Raw genomic sequence first — 17,476 nt, forward strand, 5'->3', positions numbered from 1 at the left:
TGGAATGGTGTGGGAATTCACTGCTCAGTTAATGGTGTAGATTCTCAATCACTGCTATGAAAGTGTCTGCATTTGTAGTGGCAATGAAAGCAACATGGAGAATCAAGATCGTCACCATGTGGGTACAACTATGGTTAGCTTATACATGTGAAACCAGTTGCCGTATAGATTGACTGAATCATAGAGGTAGATTTGGATACCTTCTACATAGCAGTCATATTGTAAAATGATCATCATGCTTGTCTAATAGAGTGGCAGTTTGAAATTTAAAACCCCTTTCTGACAAATTTCACTTCTAAAAATAAATGTATAAATAATGATTCTCAATTGAAATCTTCTCAATTGGAATGATTCTTATTTGGAATTCTAGCAGAATTGTAGGAACATAATGCATTTTAATTCAGGTGTCATTTTGCTGCAGCTGAGATCAAAGAGCTACATGGCTTGTGACTATCTTTTGCAAGAATAATTCTGTTTCTTACATGCAGTTCAATGACACTCTTGTACCTGGATGTTCAGGGTGCTTTGAATAGAATAATGGCAATTTTCTATCAATTATGATATTGGGGTGCTGTGTGGTTTCCGGGCAGTATGACCGTGTTCTAGCAGCATTCTCTCCTGACATTTCACCTGCATCTGTGGCTGGCATCTTCAGAGGATCTGAAGATGCCAACCACAGATGCAGGCGAAACGTCAGGAGGGAATCCTGCTAGAACACGGCCATACCGCCCGGAAACCTCACAGCACCCCAGTGATTCCGGCCGTGAAAGCCTTCGACAATTATGAGATTATGTTAGGGAGAAATACATGAGCTTGTTTGCTAATTCCAAACTCTTTGTAAGGTACACCACAAGCCAGCAGGATCTTTCTGTAGAAGCATAATCCAAAACCTTTTGCCATATATTTTGCACTATAATATTTATATCTGTATAAGAGAGCAGAAGTCAAGTGAGAGTTTTTGTTTACAGTTTCTGTCTACACTTATGCAAGCAGAATGGAGTGGGCAGAAGAGACCCATGCTACCTATCCCTTCAGTCTTCAGTCTTCTCTCTCTCTCTCTCTTTTTGCCAACAAGTCACGTTTGACCTATGGTGACCTCTAGTGTGGTTTTCAAGGCAAGAAAGGTTTGGAGGTGGTTTGCCTTCTCCTGGTATGCCTTGGAGGTTGCCCCTCCAAATTCTAATTGAGCCTGAATCTGTTTAACTTTTGAGATCTGACAAGATCAGACTATCCCGGGGCCAGTTTCAGTCTCACATACCCCTAAAATCCTGAAGATTTAAAGAACTTGGAGATCTGTGTGGGATTGACATAGAGGAGCTGCAATGTGCAGGGAAATAATTACAATTCAGACATGTTATATTGATGCTTCCTTCCCACAGCATCTTCCTCACACCACTCACATACCATACTATTCCTGAGTGTTATCCTAACTTCTAGAGCTATCTCCTATTTGGAAGGAAGTTGGGAAATGGAACTAGAGAGAGAATGAGGATTCTGCTGTGCTTGTAGAAGTTTACACCCAACTTAGTGCCTTTGAGCAAATCCTGATACCATCCACTATTCAAGAAGTTAGTTTGGCCTACTTTGGTTGTTCAATATATGTCCTAGTCAGATCAGAAAGGAACTAAACTATGTTTAATTTGCAGCCAAAGTGAACTATGTAAGTTCTATTTAAGAGCAGAAATATAATCCATTTTGTTCCTTTCAATACTTTTTACTAGGTTTAGCCATTGGTCTCAGACGTGCTTATTCTTTATTATTATGTATGTAGCTAATTCCTTTCTGAACAGTTTCATTACAGGATATCAACATGAAGAAAGCTTTCAAAAGTTCTACAATACAGGACCAGCAAGTGGTTTCAAAGAACAGTATTCCCAACCCTGTGGCTGATATTTATAATCTGAGTGACAAACCACCACCTCTGAATATTCTGACAGCATATAGGTACAATAACTTTAACCATTTCATCTGGCCAGCACTAGTTGATCTATGACGTCAGCTGTTAGAAGAAAGTCATAATGATTTAACTAGTGCTAACGAACACTGAAACCAAAGGACTGTGATCAAGATCTCTTGTTCTTTTTAATGTTAAGAATGATGGTGAAGAGCCCTAATCTGGGATGTTATCTCAGTATGTTTTTCTTCTTCTCCCATTGACATTTTTCTGATTTTAATTGTTGTGCCAGAGCTGCTAGTTGTAAGTGGGGGAACTCATATAGAGGCCATACTAGTACCAGTGTTGGGCAAATTCAGATCTACAGATGGGGTACAATTGAAATGGAGTAAATGGAAACATCTTAAGTTTACTTCCTACTGCCTTCAGGGCCCTGTACAACTTCCCCCCCTATAATGTCCAGTGTTAAGTGGTGTAGTTCACACCACATTCTGGATATAATTACTGATCAGCGTTGCACTTCTGGGTTTGGTTGCAGACCCTTGTTAAGTGGAAGAACCTCTGCAATCTTTGTCTGAACAGAAGAGATCAGAGGTATAGAGTTGTTCATGAGAAAGCACTACATCATGCTTCATGAAGCCTGGGGGCTTATTCATGCAGAGATCAGCCAGGGAAGAAGGCTGTAATCTTCCACTTGCAGCGGAACTTCTCTTGTCCTTCATTAAAACTTGATCTACTGGCTAGAAATGGACCTGTGGTAAAGCCCTACTTATTAGTTTAGGAGTAAGCACCCAGTTTGCAGCAGGGATTGCTGTACGTTACCTACCAACCATGACTTGTTGTGTTTTGTTCACAGAGATGATAACAAAGATGGATTAAAATTCTATACTGATCCTTCTTATTTCTTTGACCTCTGGAAAGAAAAAATGTTACAAGACACAGAAGACAAACGGAAAGAGAAAAGGCGACAAAAGGTAAACAGACATAGTTTGTTGGGGAAATGCTGTGCATGGATACATGCAGCACCAGTCATTTTTGAGTTAAATGGCTTATGTTTTAAATTTTATCACATAAGAATGCCTGTAAAAGAAATTGGATGATGATTTTATAACACATATATCCTTTTATCTTTCAAATATAAATCTGTTCTTTTTCAGTAGTTATTTGCAAAAATTATCATGGATACTTGCCAATGAAGAAATAATCAAAACTTTACTAGTTTTAGAAAATAAATATCCCTTTTCATGGAAATTCTTTAGCTTTAGATGGATTGTTCCTTTACTAAATTGGTTCCACTGTAAAATACAAATGGCAGATTTTGTTTTGCATCAGAGATCTGTCAGACTCAATGAATACATTATGTCTTAGTGGATGAATCAGTGTAGCAAGCAACATAAAATATTATAAAACTAGTAGAAAACAACTAAGACAACATGAAACCTATCAATCGGAAAGCAACAAATGCCATCCTGTTTTATTCTCGCTGAAATATCTGCCAGAGGAGAAAAGTTGGATCCTAGTTTTCTTTTAATGAGTTGGAAGCAATTGGAAAGAGGAATTATTGGTTTTGGTGTGCATGCTAATTTCACTCTTGCTTCTGATAAACATGATTTCATATTGTTTCTGGCTAATGTTGGCTGCACTCAAAGGAGATATTTAAACAAATCCAACTAATTAAATTCTTCCTTTATATTCTACGGAATCCATTGTAAGATTTTATGCTCCATCTTTAATACTGAGTATATTTGTGGGTACTGAATAAATAAAACAAATACTTTAAATGTTCAGAAATATGTGTGTTAAGTGCTGTCAGGTGGCTTTCAATTCATAGTGACCCTATGAACCAATGTCCTCCAAAACATCTTATGATTTACTGCCTTGCTTCCTTTGTCAAACAGTATTGTTATGTGTATCATTCAGGTTATATATAATGTGTCTTGTTTTCTTAAAATATTACAGATCTGGTAAGGAAAGTATTGCATAATTTCCAGTTTTCTTTATATTTGTTTTGTTCTGGATAAAAGGATTATTTTTACATGCCCCAGACTTTCCCCAAATTGTATCTCTTCTGAGGATGTAGAATTTGGTGGTTTGGTAGCTACTGCTTTGCAGATGGTAACAGTCTTGGAATCTATTTAAAAAGTCACTTTATTCTTACCATCATCAGCTTTGAGTTCAGAAATGTTTGAGAAAAAGAAAGTTTTGTTTAGAATTACCGTAAGTACTTTGTAGAGATTTGAACTTCTGACTCCTTTTCTAACCCACACATGTTTCAAATATGATAACTAAGCTGTAATGTTGTTGCTTTTTGATTTACTTATTTAAAGATCATACAGTTAATTTCCTATCTGATTAATGAAATATCTGACTGTCAGCATGTCTTCTATTACATTTTATTTCATCTTGCTTTGCCTTCTACTTAATGATCTTAGCTCTGGATGCTAGGTTAAAGACCAGCTGTGACTGGTATCTTTTGACCATAAGGACTTGACAAAGAATTGGTAAATTAATTTTTCTCTTTGAAATTGCAGTTGGGAACTATAAGCATCATTTTGCATATCTACCATTATTTATTATTTAGATTTGCATCCCGCCCTCCCCCAAAGGGCTCAGGGCAGCAACAACAATATAAAACCATTACAATAAGAACATAAACAACGATAATAAATAACAGTATAAAATAGTATAAATTTCCCCAAAATCAGTTGGTGACTTTAAACAGCATGGGCAAAAATGGACCGCCAATATAAACTAGCTTCAATTTCTGGTTCAGTTATTCCTGGTTAGCCTAAACCATAGTGCTGATGCAGTGTTTAACCCCAGGCACTATATCTTTTGATTTCTTAGCTAATATTATTATATCTATACTAACTTTCACTTACCTAAAGATTCTTTTTCTTATCCTTGGCTCCCATCCTTATTCACAATTCCCTAAGGGATGGAATGCCCAATGATGAACCCCCAGTCAATGGGCACTCTCGCAGTGAGTTCTGTGCACCCGTTGGTGGGCGACATTCCATCCCACTGGCCTCTCCACCACCTTGCCTGCCCCTGAGCCTCCCCAATCCACACTCCACCCCAAGCAGCAAACTGGACTCTAGGGTTACCAGCCTTTCCTTCCCCGCTGCCCTCTCCCAGTCCCTGAACACCTACCTGACCCAGTGGGAGAGGGACCTCCATGCCAGGCCCATCAGCGGCCTTCCCTTCCAGGCCCCAAATATCTAACCAGCTCAGTGGGAGAGTGCCCTCCTCGCCAGTTACCTTCCTTTCCTTCCCTCTCTCAGACCCCAAACGCCTTCCCTGCCTGCCAAGAGAGCACCATGTCCACCAGCAGCTGTCTCATTCCCACACCCCGTGTCTTCTGCCATCTCCCATGTTACCAGCTGCTTCTTACACCCTACCCTGTCTCTTCTGCTAGCCACCCCCTGCCCAAGCAGCTTTCAACGCTTGCCAACACCAGTGGGGGAGGGCAGATGAAGCAGAAGTGAAGCTCATTGTAGGGGAAAACACTCACCTGACCTCTTTGCTGGAGTCCAATGCATTTTCCTCATCAATTTACTGATAATCTATAATAAGCACATAATAATGATAGCCTATTTAGTGGAGTTTGTAGCATTCCAAATCACAAGATACCACAAGGTTAAGCTTAATGGGTGAAGCAAACAATCTTCCTGGACTGCTTTTTGGCACAGCTCATGAGGTAGAAGCAAAAGTAGCATGAAGTAGTGTAGAATACCATCAATATCAAAGGAGTGAATGAGAACGGTTAGCAAAGTTCCTTTCTTCATCTAAGTAATTTCTGGAAATGACCAAGGCACTTTATCCTGAAATTAGACTGATAGGGATCTAGGTAATCTTGATCATCTAAGAATGCCTGGAACTGTGTGGGAGAAGAAGCTGTAAGGAAGAGAGTTCTTGGTTAGTAGTGAGTGATCAAACTATATGTTTTGATGGTTAAATGGTGTAATATTTTTGTATGTATGATATTAACATATTTTCCAAAAGTTTAGGGAGGTTTAAACTTAAAAGTCATAAATTAAAAGTCATAAAGTCATAAATTAAATTTAAAAGTCATAAATTAAAACTGAACCCAACTAGCAGCAGCTAAATTCAGAAAAACCAAAATTTTAAAACTCAGCTTGAAGAATCTGGCTGAGAGCAAAATCAAGACTGCATCAAAAGCAACATATACCGTATTACTTGACCTGCTGGCTAAAAGCAGGCAGAGAAAGCAGCAAATGAACCTCAAGTAGGAAAAAGGTTTACGGATCTGGTACTTCTTTCCGAGTTAGGTTTTTGGATAATCAACCAGCATTGTGCTTACAGTCAGGTTCCGTTCTTTTTAAGTTTTCAAGTTTTGTTTTTAAGTAAGTGATGTACAGAAGTTTAGTCAGATAAACTCATGAGATGCTGGGAAAAAAATAATTGTGCACAAGAGAAAGCCTGCCTGAAGCATGAGAGAAGAGTGGAAAGTAAAATCAGAGTTGTATTCTAAGCAAGTTTGTGAGTAATTTGAGCTAATTGCCAGTTAACATTGACCGATTCAAACGTATTTGTAAATCTTAACATTTGCAACACTTGTTTTGTGAACAAACAGCAATATCCAAATAATCAGTCCCCCCCGTTAATGTTCAAATACAGATGCTGCATTTTCTGTTCTTAAGTTTATGCAGATACATTGTTCATTTGTTTTAATTTTGCTCAGCTTCACCTGCTTATCTGCTTATTTTCATGCTTTTAACAGCATTTAACTTGCTGCTTTTCTTTCTTTCGCATGCTTTTTTCTCTGCGTAATGTTAGGAACAAAAACGTATAGACGGCACTGCCCGTGAGGTGAAAAAAGTTAGAAAAGCAAGGAACAGGCGCCAAGAGTGGAATATGATGGCCTATGACAAAGAGCTTAGACCAGACAACAGGTTGTCTCAAAATGTGTACCATGGAGCATCATCCGAGGGATCTCTGTCCCCTGATACTAGGTCTGTTTTCAAGTATGTCTATTGCAAGCATTCAGATACTCAGTATGTTTTGTTTTATTATTCAGCTGTAGAAATTGAACAAGTACCTCTTAACAAAAATGAGTCACTTGCTGTACATCTGCTTTCCATGTCTGTTGACTGTCTATTCTAGACTGATTTGTTATACTGATATAGACAATACAGTTTTTTTCATGGAATGCTTAGAAATAATTTCAAAGTAATTTTGGTGTTCAAAAAGCGGTGATTAAACATACAATTAAATATATTTTTTCCTAGTATTTGGCTGCTCTGAATATTAAAAAAAAGTTGTTCTTATCAACATTAAAGTTGTATTCAAAGGGGAGCTGCAGAACTTTTTCACTAGAGGTGGTAGTTTCCTTTGGCATAAGTAGAGACAGTTTCATGGTCCAGAAGATGGATGAGGCAACAAGCAGCCAATAGGGAAGGGGAGGGGGCCTGGCTTCTGGACATGGCCCACCCACCCGAGCAGAGGGAGAGAGAAGGAGGGGTAGGGGTGGCATGCAAGGGAAGGGGAGGGAGGGGCCCAACAGGCACAAAAGGAAAACAACACCTTCAGAGAAGCTGTGTACAATCCTGCCTGTCACTTCTGTTTAGGACAAATGGATTTAAGAGAGAATATTTCCCAAGCAGAGCAAAATTTCCAGTATGGTCTACTGTCTGAGCTAAATGGGAGGTCTGTGTGCATAAAGAAACCATAAAGTTGAAGTTGTTTGATCAGTGATCCCATGACTTCTGCAAGTTAATGTATTTGGGAGCAAGGAACAAGCACCAAAGAAGTGTTGATTAGCATAACAGCACAGTTTAACCAACATCTGTTCCTTAAGCTGCCTTATCTTTTTTTAAGCACAGGAAAACAAAATCAGAGTAGTATTTTCAGGTCAAGAAGATTCCAAAACATTAACTACTGGGGAAACCAAGAATGGAAAGAAAATCACCTGCCATTTCTAAAATTCATTTTCAGAATGTTTTTAAAATTACTTACTATGAGGGAAAATATCACATAAGATTGTACAGCCTCCCAAAAACTGGTATTCCAATGTTCAATGAATATTACGCAGTTCTTTTGATTATTCTTTCTTTCCATTTTATGTTAAGTCAGTTTTATTAATAGCGCTATATTCCAATTTCACCTACAGTTCCAGCATTAAAGGTAGGGCAATAGCAATAGACCAGCAAGACTCACCCTCACAGGGGTTACTAAGGCTGTGCCCATTTCTGTATTTTCAGATTGCGTTGTCTGCACTATGACAAGATTCTCTAATATAATAATATATGCAGCTACTTGCAGACTTTGTTGGATGGTAATTTGCCTCTCCCGCTTCAGTCCACTGAGCCCCCCATCCTCAGTTTTGTTCTGGGATAGTAATCTGTCAGGAGTAGTGCAGGGGTAAAGTGGGGGGTCTGTAGTGTGATGGGAGGTGGCAGAAATTGCCACTCCTTCTTCCATAATGAGAAATGCCGTTTCATCTGTGGAGCTGCATGATTAGAGACCTGCTGTTGTATCTTTTTTCCTTTGTGAAATCCTAACTTTTAGCAGAATAGTATTTCCGAAATTATCATTTATGTCAGTATTTCTATCACTTAATAGTAAGCTCTGCTATTCCCTTCTCTCCCACACCCCATTATTAACTGAATTCATTCTCCAGCATTGGGACAGTCATCTAGGCTGGTTAGGTCACACCTCCAATTACTCAGGCAGGGCTATGTAAGTTATTTGCATACTCTCCTGGACTGTTTGGGGCCGTACCTATCCAGTGCGAATAGCCCAGCTGTTTGGGCAGTTTCTAGCTTCCTAGCTCCACTAGTTAACTAGGTAGTTTATTACAGTTGATTTGGAAAAATCTTCTAAGAAATCCTCATCATCCATCTCTGGATCCTTGGGGTCTGGAACAAAGAAAAAGATTATGAGGGAAAAGTCTCACTCGGGAAAAAAGGGGTCTGAGAGATGATCCCCTGGAAGGACCATTATCTTGAGTCTGGGCAGGATCACAGGAATCTATTTCTACCAATGTGGTAGCTCCTTCCTCTGCCCAGGGATAAGTACCAAGCTCCTTTGACCCAACAAGGACCAACAAGCTGGGCTTTCACCAGGACAATGCAGTCAATCCATCTGCGGCTATACAGATGGCAGCCTTGGAGAACCAAGTTTGCTCTGCCGCCAGGATCCATTGAATTTGCCTCTTTGGGGCTTGGTCTCTCCCACAAGTGGGCAGACTCCAGTCCTGACTATGCCAGTCTGAATTTTCCTTCAGCTTGGTGAGCACTCCCAACATGACATCCCTCCATACAGTGTCCTTCCCTGCTCAGCACCAGGCTTTGCTGCTACAACAGTGGGGAGTTCCTTGGGGAATGAGCGCCTATCAGCTCCCACAACAGCAACAACTTGGGGGTGGATGACAGGCATGGAGCCCATGAGCAATTTGCTGATTGACTTGCTACCTGAGCGCATAGAGGAGGCATTTGGGGCCTGAGAAAAGTCTAATCCAAAATAGTACCAGTTTGGGGGGCAGGTCTATTTACCTCTGTCCATGGTGCTGAAGAAGACAAGAGAGGGCAAGTGATCCTCAAGAAGGCTAAACCTGTAGATCATGAAAAGAACATTCAGAATGGAATCACTCTGCATGATCCTGCAGGCAGTCGAAAAGGAGGATTTTCTTACTTCCTTGGACTTCAAGGAAGCCCATCCATATAACTTCTCAGAGGTTCCTTTTCTTTTGCATAAGTAACATTCATTATCAATATAATGCTCTCCCATTCGGCCTTTCTACAGCTCCCTATGTCTTTACCAAGATGCTGATTGTGGTGGTAGCCTACCTTCGCTTATGAGGAATCCATGTTTACCCTTACCTGGATGACATGCAAATCAGGACGACATCACAGGAAGTGTTGTCCAGACATACACAGAAGTTTATCCAGATATCATTCAAGCATGAATTCCTCGTAAACAGAGAAGAGCAGCCTCTCCCCTCAAAGGCATCTAATCTACTTGGGTGCTGAGATCAGTACTGTCAGGGGCAAGCTTTACCTGCCTGTAGACGAACAGCAGAAAATCATGGCCCATTTGACCAGGTCAGCGGCCACTTCAGCTGCATTTGTCACCAGAGCACCTGTTGGTGAGATTTGTCAAGTGGCTGGCTACCTAGTCATCCTTCTCAGCCTTCATGAGGCACTATCGCCTAAACCAGCAGGAATCAACTGAAGCTGCCTTGAGTCAGAGAGCACTTCAGCAAGTTGTGCAAGAAGAATAGTAAGGTAAGCTCTTCAATTGTCATAAAGAGCCCTCCCCTCAAAAAATGTAGGAAAAGAAGGTGAGCAGGACCTTATTTCTAATCCCTCTCTAGAGTGGCTTCTCTGGTATGTAACCAGCCTGGATGACTGAGCCCCACTGTTGGAGAAAGATGGGTTGAACTTACTGTGAAGGTGTGTTCTCATCCGTGAGGCGAAGTCATCCACTTCCCACCCGAAGAGATGATAATTATAGTGAGTGGTGTGAAAGTAAGAATAATGATGTGAATCAGAGCTTTTCAGTAACTGGATAGGGACTGTCCCCTACAGTCCAGGAGAGGAGGCAAATAATTTATGTAGCCCTGCCTGAACAGTTGGAGGCGTGACCTAACCATCTTGGATTACTTCACCCCACTGATGAGAAGATGCCTTCATGGTAAGTCCAGTGTGTCGTTCTCTTCAGTCACAGGTACACTGTTGTCCTTTAATTTATTTGAAGGTTGTATTGCAGTTCCTGTTTCTCTTCTATCTTTTTCTGTAGCGTGAAAATTGTGCCATGTTCTGTTGTAAGCAATTTATGATCAGTGTATTGTAAAAGCAGCGGTGCATTAAAATCAGCCATGCACATGTTCCCAACTTTGTTCTGATGTAGAGTATTTGAACCTAAAGTAAATATTGATTATAAAAGTCCTTTAAAGTATTTATTGGAATTGGAAATTCAGTTTCCTAACTGGAAGCTTATTTACAATGCATTTATATTATGCCCACTGTAATTCAGAGAGAAAGGCACAAGCTGAATCCAAGCCGGCACCAGCAAATTAATGTGAGAAAAGTAAGGACAAGAAGAGAAGAGTGGGAGAGAAGGAAAATGGGCATTGAGTTCATAAGTGATGCAAAGAAACAAGAGCAGGCAGGAAGGACAAAAGAGGCCAAGATGCCCAAAGGGTTTGTTGTTTTGTTTTTCTCAAAACTCTGGTGCTGTGTTGCTTGCCTGGCTTCTGTCTGAATATGAGTCTCAGTTTACTGTCATACTTTTAAACCAATTGACAGTATCGGCACAGTTTGTCTTACTAATGCAGCTTTCTTGCAGCTCAGGGGTGTGACTTGTCCATTGGCTTAAGTTGATTTTGCATCTTTATGAGTTCTGTGTTCAGCTAATAATTCTTTCTGTCTCACTAATCCAATTGCTTATTTGCAAAAAACAAGCAACTTCTGCAAAATGAAGGCCTTGAAGTTGGTTTGTTTGACAAAAGAGAATCTTTTCAATTTACATCTTTTGCTTTTTTTGTTACTATTGTGACCCCCATTTTCCCCAAAGAGCTAACCTTCCACAGTACTGTTTGAACTTCTGTCTACTAGGAAATGTAGACAGAACAAGCATTCAGAATCTGCAAATATGAGCCATGATTGGCTGTTAACATTAATAATCATTGCTAAGTGTGTTGTGGTCCATTAAAAACTAGAACATTTTAAATAGGATGTTTGCAACTGATATTTCATTCAAGTTTTCCCCTTCTCTCACTTGAATTTTAGATCCCACGCCTCAGATGTTACCAGCTACTCGTATCCTGCTACTCCAAATCATTCCCTCTATCAGCAGCCAATGATGCCTTCGTATGGAGCAGGAGATGGGTCTCAATATATGCTTGCAAACCAGGGCCTTGAACATGAATATAGGCCACCTTCCACCACAATGCGACATGCTACTTTAAACAGACCTCAGCAACCACCTCCACCCCCACCTCAGGCCCTAGATGGACAACATGGCACTGTGCCACTTGCACCAGCAGATTATGGGTAAAACTGTTGTTTTCACCCTGGTTGATGTTCATAAAAGTCCATGTCTGGGATATGCATGTTGTATAACTAGGTTGCTCCAGTAAATGACTCTGAGGCTTGAATGAAACATCCCAGCCAAGTAGGGAAGGTGGAAATTTGAGCTTCCCAGTGGTAAACTTGAGCTGCTTGATGGAAAGGACAGCTTAACATTGAAACAACAATAGGTATAGAATTCATCTTAAAAGACTTTAAAGAAGGGGTGGGTGGGTTGTGTGCACTGTTGAGTAAGCAAGACACAATTGGAAACACATTGTAGTGTTCACTGAGTGCTCTAGCCTCTCCTAAAATAAGTTCAATCATTGGGAAAGTAGAGAAAAACATTTGCATGCAATCCAAGCACAATGGTGCCTATATTTAAGGGTGCACACTGCGTATCTGCCAATTGACACTTTTTGGTTTAACAAATATTGTGTTCTATTTTGTATATAGGATGCTTGCAGCTCAGATGGTGGATTATTACAATCCTTCAGGACCCCTGCCGCCTCCCCCTCCACCCATGATTCCTTCTGCACAGACTGCTTTTGTTAGTCCTCTCCAAATCCCTGTGCTACCTTCCCATCCTGGACTTGTGACTGGATCTGTGTATTCTGCTGCTCTTCATCCTCCTTCTACTGGGCTTGTTGTTACAGCTCCCCCTCCTCCAGGCCCGCCTCCTCCCCCTCCAGGCCCTCCTGCTGCAGGATCCTCTGTCTCGTCCTCTCCGATGCATGCTCCTGCAGTGGCTGAGGCAAAGCGACTTGAGTCCTCCCAGTCCCCAGTAAGCGATGCTCGAAGTGATCTACTTGCTGCTATTCGGATGGGTGAGTGTACTTTAAGTGTTCCCCATGCTCTCCTGTGTTCTTCAGTGTTGAAGCATTTGGTGATTTTAACTGCATATAATCTGTCATTGATCTGTGAGCAGGGGGTGTGGCAGTGGCGTTCTAGTAATTTCTGTTTCCTTTGTAGCCTCCTATTTTTCTAATATGATTTCACACATGTGAAAATTCATAAAATTCATGTGTATGTTATGTCCTGTCAAGTCACTTCCATCCCTATGAACTAACGACCTCCAAAATGTCCTATTAACAACCTTATTCAGGTCTTGCAAACTGAAGACTGTGACTTCGTTTACTGAGAGTCCATCTCATGTTGGGTCCTCCTCTTTTCCTGTTGCCTTCAACTTTTCCTAGCATATAGAATCCCAACATGTAGGATATTTTTAAAGAATTGAGATGTAGCTCCTGGTCCTCAGTGCAAATGGCAAATGCCAGCTTGCCATTCTGTAATTACCTAAGAGTAGGACACATGGGGAATTCTTTCGTTCATGTCACATGGTGGGATGATGGCTAAAATAGCCTGCAGAGGGTGAGAAGTCTTTCTATGAATTCATTACAAGAAGAAGAGGAGGAGGAAAGTTTGGATTTACATCCCCCCTTTCTCTCCTGCAGGAGACTCCAAGGGGTTTACAATCTCCTTGCCCTTCCCCCCTCACAACAAACACCCTGTGAGGTAGGCAGGGCTGAGAGAGCTCCGAGAAGCTGTGACTAGCCCAAGGTCACCCAGCTGGCGTGTGTGGGAGTGTACAGGCTAATCTGAATTCCCCAGATAAGCCTCCACAGCTCAGGCGGCAGAGCTGGGAATCAAACCTGGTTCCTCCAGATTAGATACATGAACTCTTAACCTCTTACGCCACTGCTGCTCCTGAATTACAACTGAATTAAATAATCAACAGACAAATGGTTGCTGTTTAGTTAAGTTATAATTGAGTACCTGTTGATAACATAGCAGAAGTGGAAGACTAGTAACGCTATCTCATCTGAAATGCCTCATGTTCCAGATGCATTTCTTGTTTGTGATTCTATATAAACAGTATTCCTATTTGTTGAGTTATTTGGGGAAAGTGATTTCTACTACTAGGAAGCGTTGAGGATAGATCACTTCAAAAAAAATTTAACAGTTGAAAGTATTGACTCATTTTGATCATGTGATTATTGTCATTTTTTTACTTTTTAAGCAGAACTGATCCAACATGTTAGTATTTTGTGAGGAAACTGAGTGTGGATATTTCTACTGAAACTCTCCATCACCATATGGCACCATACACAATAAAATGAAAGGGCTTTGAAGAGCTGGAGGGGATATTTTCCTTATCTAAAATTAAATATCTTCATCTGTCATTTAATTCGGAGGGTAGAAGGACAGGATTTAAACACCTTGCTTGTTCCTTTAAATCAGTTTATAGTTGCCATTGGAAAAAAGTCGATGAAAAAGTTGAAATAATATTTTCAAAAACTCAGTATCAACAAAGAAATTTGTGTCTAAATGGCCTTTTTGTATAAAAACAATCTAGGTTATTGTAGTAAGTACCTGAAAGTAATGCAAACCCTTGGAGTGATGAGTGGTGCAGATATTTATATGTTTAAACAGGGTAAGAGACAAGTAAATTGTCAATAGCAAACATAGCAGATAACACTTAACACACTATGTAGTTATGCTGTTGTGGCATTATACATATTCAAAGCATAAAATAGCATTTGAAATAACCTTATGGAGTCTGGTAATGTGAGATTCAGATTTAAATTACCAATATCCTCTTGGGGAAATATGCTAAGCCAAGCATTTTTCCTATTGAGGGGACACACACAGCCTCCTAAGATTTTTGGGGTTTAGGTTTGTTGACCTGTAAACCTTCCCTTCAGTTTCCAAGTATTCTGCAAGTAGTGCGTGTGTAGGCTTTGGGCTTGCTGCCGAGAGGTAAGTTTGTGGTGCACAAGGAGATTATTGAGATGACCGAGGCTGGATTAATATATAAACTGCTAAGAAGATTTATTTATTTACAGGTTGGTTTTAAAGGAACAAACCAGCACAGGTCACCAGTTAGACAAAATAGAAAAATGTAAACTGGTTATGACTTCTGAGAGCAATTGGACTTTTCTATGGTGCTTTCAGGCACAAACAGACTTTTATTGACTAGCCACTGAGCTAGATCCTCCCTCACACACAGGATTCCACCTACATTAGCCTGCCCTTTCCCCAGAGTCAGGCTAAACATTTCAAGATCTGCTCATCACCAGAGCCAGAGCTAACAATTGAGCACTCTCTTCTGTCCCAGAGATAGAGCTAAACTACTCTGCCACACTACCAGGAAGAACTACTCTTCACTCTGTCTGCTCTTTTTCCTGAGCAAGGCCTGAGCCGTCCCTACTGTCTCTTCCTAAGGCAGAATTCAACTTCTCTTCTGTGGTCCCTCCAACATCCCACCCCCTCTTCTCAAAGGTGATTAGATCCTGGGGCAGCACTCCTATGGGCTCAATTGAGCTATAGATTTTCCTTTTGGGGAAGGATAGCCTACTGTCCATCAGAAATGCTTATTTAAAGAAGAGGAGGGTAGCTGTTTTCTCTAACAGACCTCAGTTCCATTAAGAAATACAGTGACCTCTGAATAAACCGAGACAATCAACAGGTGCTACAGCTGAATAATTGGGGTTCCTTATTTATGAAGATAGTGGTTGCATTCAGAAATCACGACAAGCAGAAATTAGTCATAAATTCATGCAACAATGATGGCAAATAGCCAATCTCCGTTGGTTGTGGTACAGGAGTGCAGCTGATGTTTTTCAGGATGACAATCCTATGGATCCTAATTGTACATGAACAAATTAAATACATATTACTTTCTTTTTTCCTGCTTTTGTTCTTTAATTGTGGCAGTAAAAGTTGTCACAGGATTTCTTGTCTCACTGCCATCCTATAGGAATCCAGCTGAAAAAAGTGCAAGAACAGCGTGAACAGGAAGCTAAGCGTGAGCCAGTTGGAAATGATGTGGCCACGATTCTTTCCCGGCGCATTGCTGTGGAGTACAGTGATTCAGATGATGATTCAGAATGTGATGAAAATGACTGGTCAGACTGAGACTGGAGAACCAAAGTATTTGGTGGATTTTGCTAGGAACTGTCCAGGTGGACATGGATGTATGTTGGAATAAGTAACCTAAATTACTATAGTCTAGTACTTTTCACTGAAATATTGTTTATGAAGAGCCCCAAATCTGCTTTGTTTTTTATATCGACTTCATAATACTCAAGTGCCACTGAATGTAGAAATCATGTTGTGTCCAAAGGGAAAACAGCATTTTTTCTTGAATTTATATACTGCTTAGTTTGCTTTAATGTTTTCATTATCCTTTGGTACTTTTGAAACTGGTAAAGTTGTTTAGATCTTGCTGGAGGTTAGTTGTACCGCTTGGCAGGCCAATATACTCAGGTTGCATAGTGTCATTATTTTGTATTTTCAGTTTAAGTTTGCTAACTTCCTTAAAATGACAGCAATTAAATGTTTCTTTGGCTTTTCTAAAGTCCTATTTTGACTTGTATGTTCATGAATATTTACCATCTTAACTACACTTTAAAATATTCAGGCGTTTGGAGGAATTGAGTTAGAAATTCAGATTGTAGTCAGTGGCGTCTGTAAAGGACTTCAGTAATGTTAGTTTAACTATTGGAATTCTGATCTGATCTGTCAGCTATCTTTATTTGTTCAGAATATTTTGATTTATTAATACAAAGCATCTAAATTACTTCAGGCACACTGAATGGATGTTAAAACTGAACTCATTTTTCTTAGGAGTAACTGAAATGGATGTGTGTGGATAGTTTCCTTATCCCTATTCAGTAGAAAACAGGAACACTTTTTTAGGTGCTACAACCAAATGCATCCTCTAAATTTTAGTGCTATAGGATTCAAATCATAACTAATATAGGTACTTCTCATGTACATTTATAATATTGGGTGTGTAATATATAAGTAAACATATAATTCCATTTTCAGCTTAAAGGTGCATTTGTATCATTTATATTCGAATGTGCCCCTTTTAAGAAGTGTCTTACAACCCTCATTTTGTGTAAGTTTATACATCAAGAATTTTTATATAGTTTTCTTTCCATTGTTCACTCACTACTTGCAATTGAGTATAATATTGATTTCTCCCCTGTCTCTTGGCTACAGTACTGGAGGCTGTAATCTGGTTATGTTGCATAGGATAGGAAGATTGGGGAAAAATCCATTGAAAGCTACTGGTATACAATACTCATGTTATACAGAGTCATGTATATACTGAATTAGATTTGTACATGGGGTGATAAATTACTTTTAAAACTACAAAGCGAGTAAAAATTGTTTAATTTCACATCTCATATGATTAAGTGCTTTGGCTTTGGCCAAGAAAAAGGAATTACTTATCCATTTTTTATTTGAACCTTTCTTCCATCCTTCCATTCCTCCTTGACTCCCCCCCTGCCCCCCTCCCCCCACGGAAAGGCATTTTAAATTTCTCTCAACACAACTCTGCTGTCCATCTTGACTTGAAATGCCCATATTAGCTACTGAATATTAGCCCATATTAGCTATGCCCATTTTAGCTACTGAATAGCTGTTTTCCTTAAATATGATTTTAATATAGGGAGTTGTTACCATATCTGTCAGTAGGAATAAGTGGTGGTAGGGGATGGGACATATAACAAGGGTCCAAGACATGTTGTTGCCC

At 40.0% G+C, this 17,476-nt stretch overlaps 1 protein-coding gene across 6 annotated transcripts in view; it reads left to right on the plus strand.

Annotated features, from left to right (window-relative positions):
• Positions 1-17,091, plus strand: part of WASF3 (WASP family member 3) — a 40,704-nt gene extending 23,613 nt beyond the window's left edge. For 5 of the 6 annotated variants that reach the window (XM_048493737.1, XM_048493734.1, XM_048493732.1 and 2 more), the window contains 6 exons: positions 1,791-1,944; positions 2,751-2,868; positions 6,695-6,870; positions 11,650-11,913; positions 12,385-12,755; positions 15,689-17,091. In XM_048493737.1, coding sequence (XP_048349694.1) covers positions 1,791-1,944; positions 2,751-2,868; positions 6,695-6,870; positions 11,650-11,913; positions 12,385-12,755; positions 15,689-15,846 — 1,241 coding nt within the window. In that variant the 3' untranslated portion in view covers positions 15,847-17,091. Of the gene's footprint in view, positions 1-1,790; positions 1,945-2,750; positions 2,869-6,694; positions 6,871-10,894; positions 11,062-11,649; positions 11,914-12,384; positions 12,756-15,688 lie in introns of all 6 variants that reach the window. The other variant, XM_048493738.1, reaches the window with a different exon arrangement.
• The last annotated feature ends 385 nt before the right edge of the window (positions 17,092-17,476 follow it).

Source organism: Sphaerodactylus townsendi, linkage group LG04, assembly GCF_021028975.2.
Source record: "Sphaerodactylus townsendi isolate TG3544 linkage group LG04, MPM_Stown_v2.3, whole genome shotgun sequence".
In the NCBI taxonomy this organism is placed as follows: domain Eukaryota; kingdom Metazoa; phylum Chordata; class Lepidosauria; order Squamata; family Sphaerodactylidae; genus Sphaerodactylus; species Sphaerodactylus townsendi.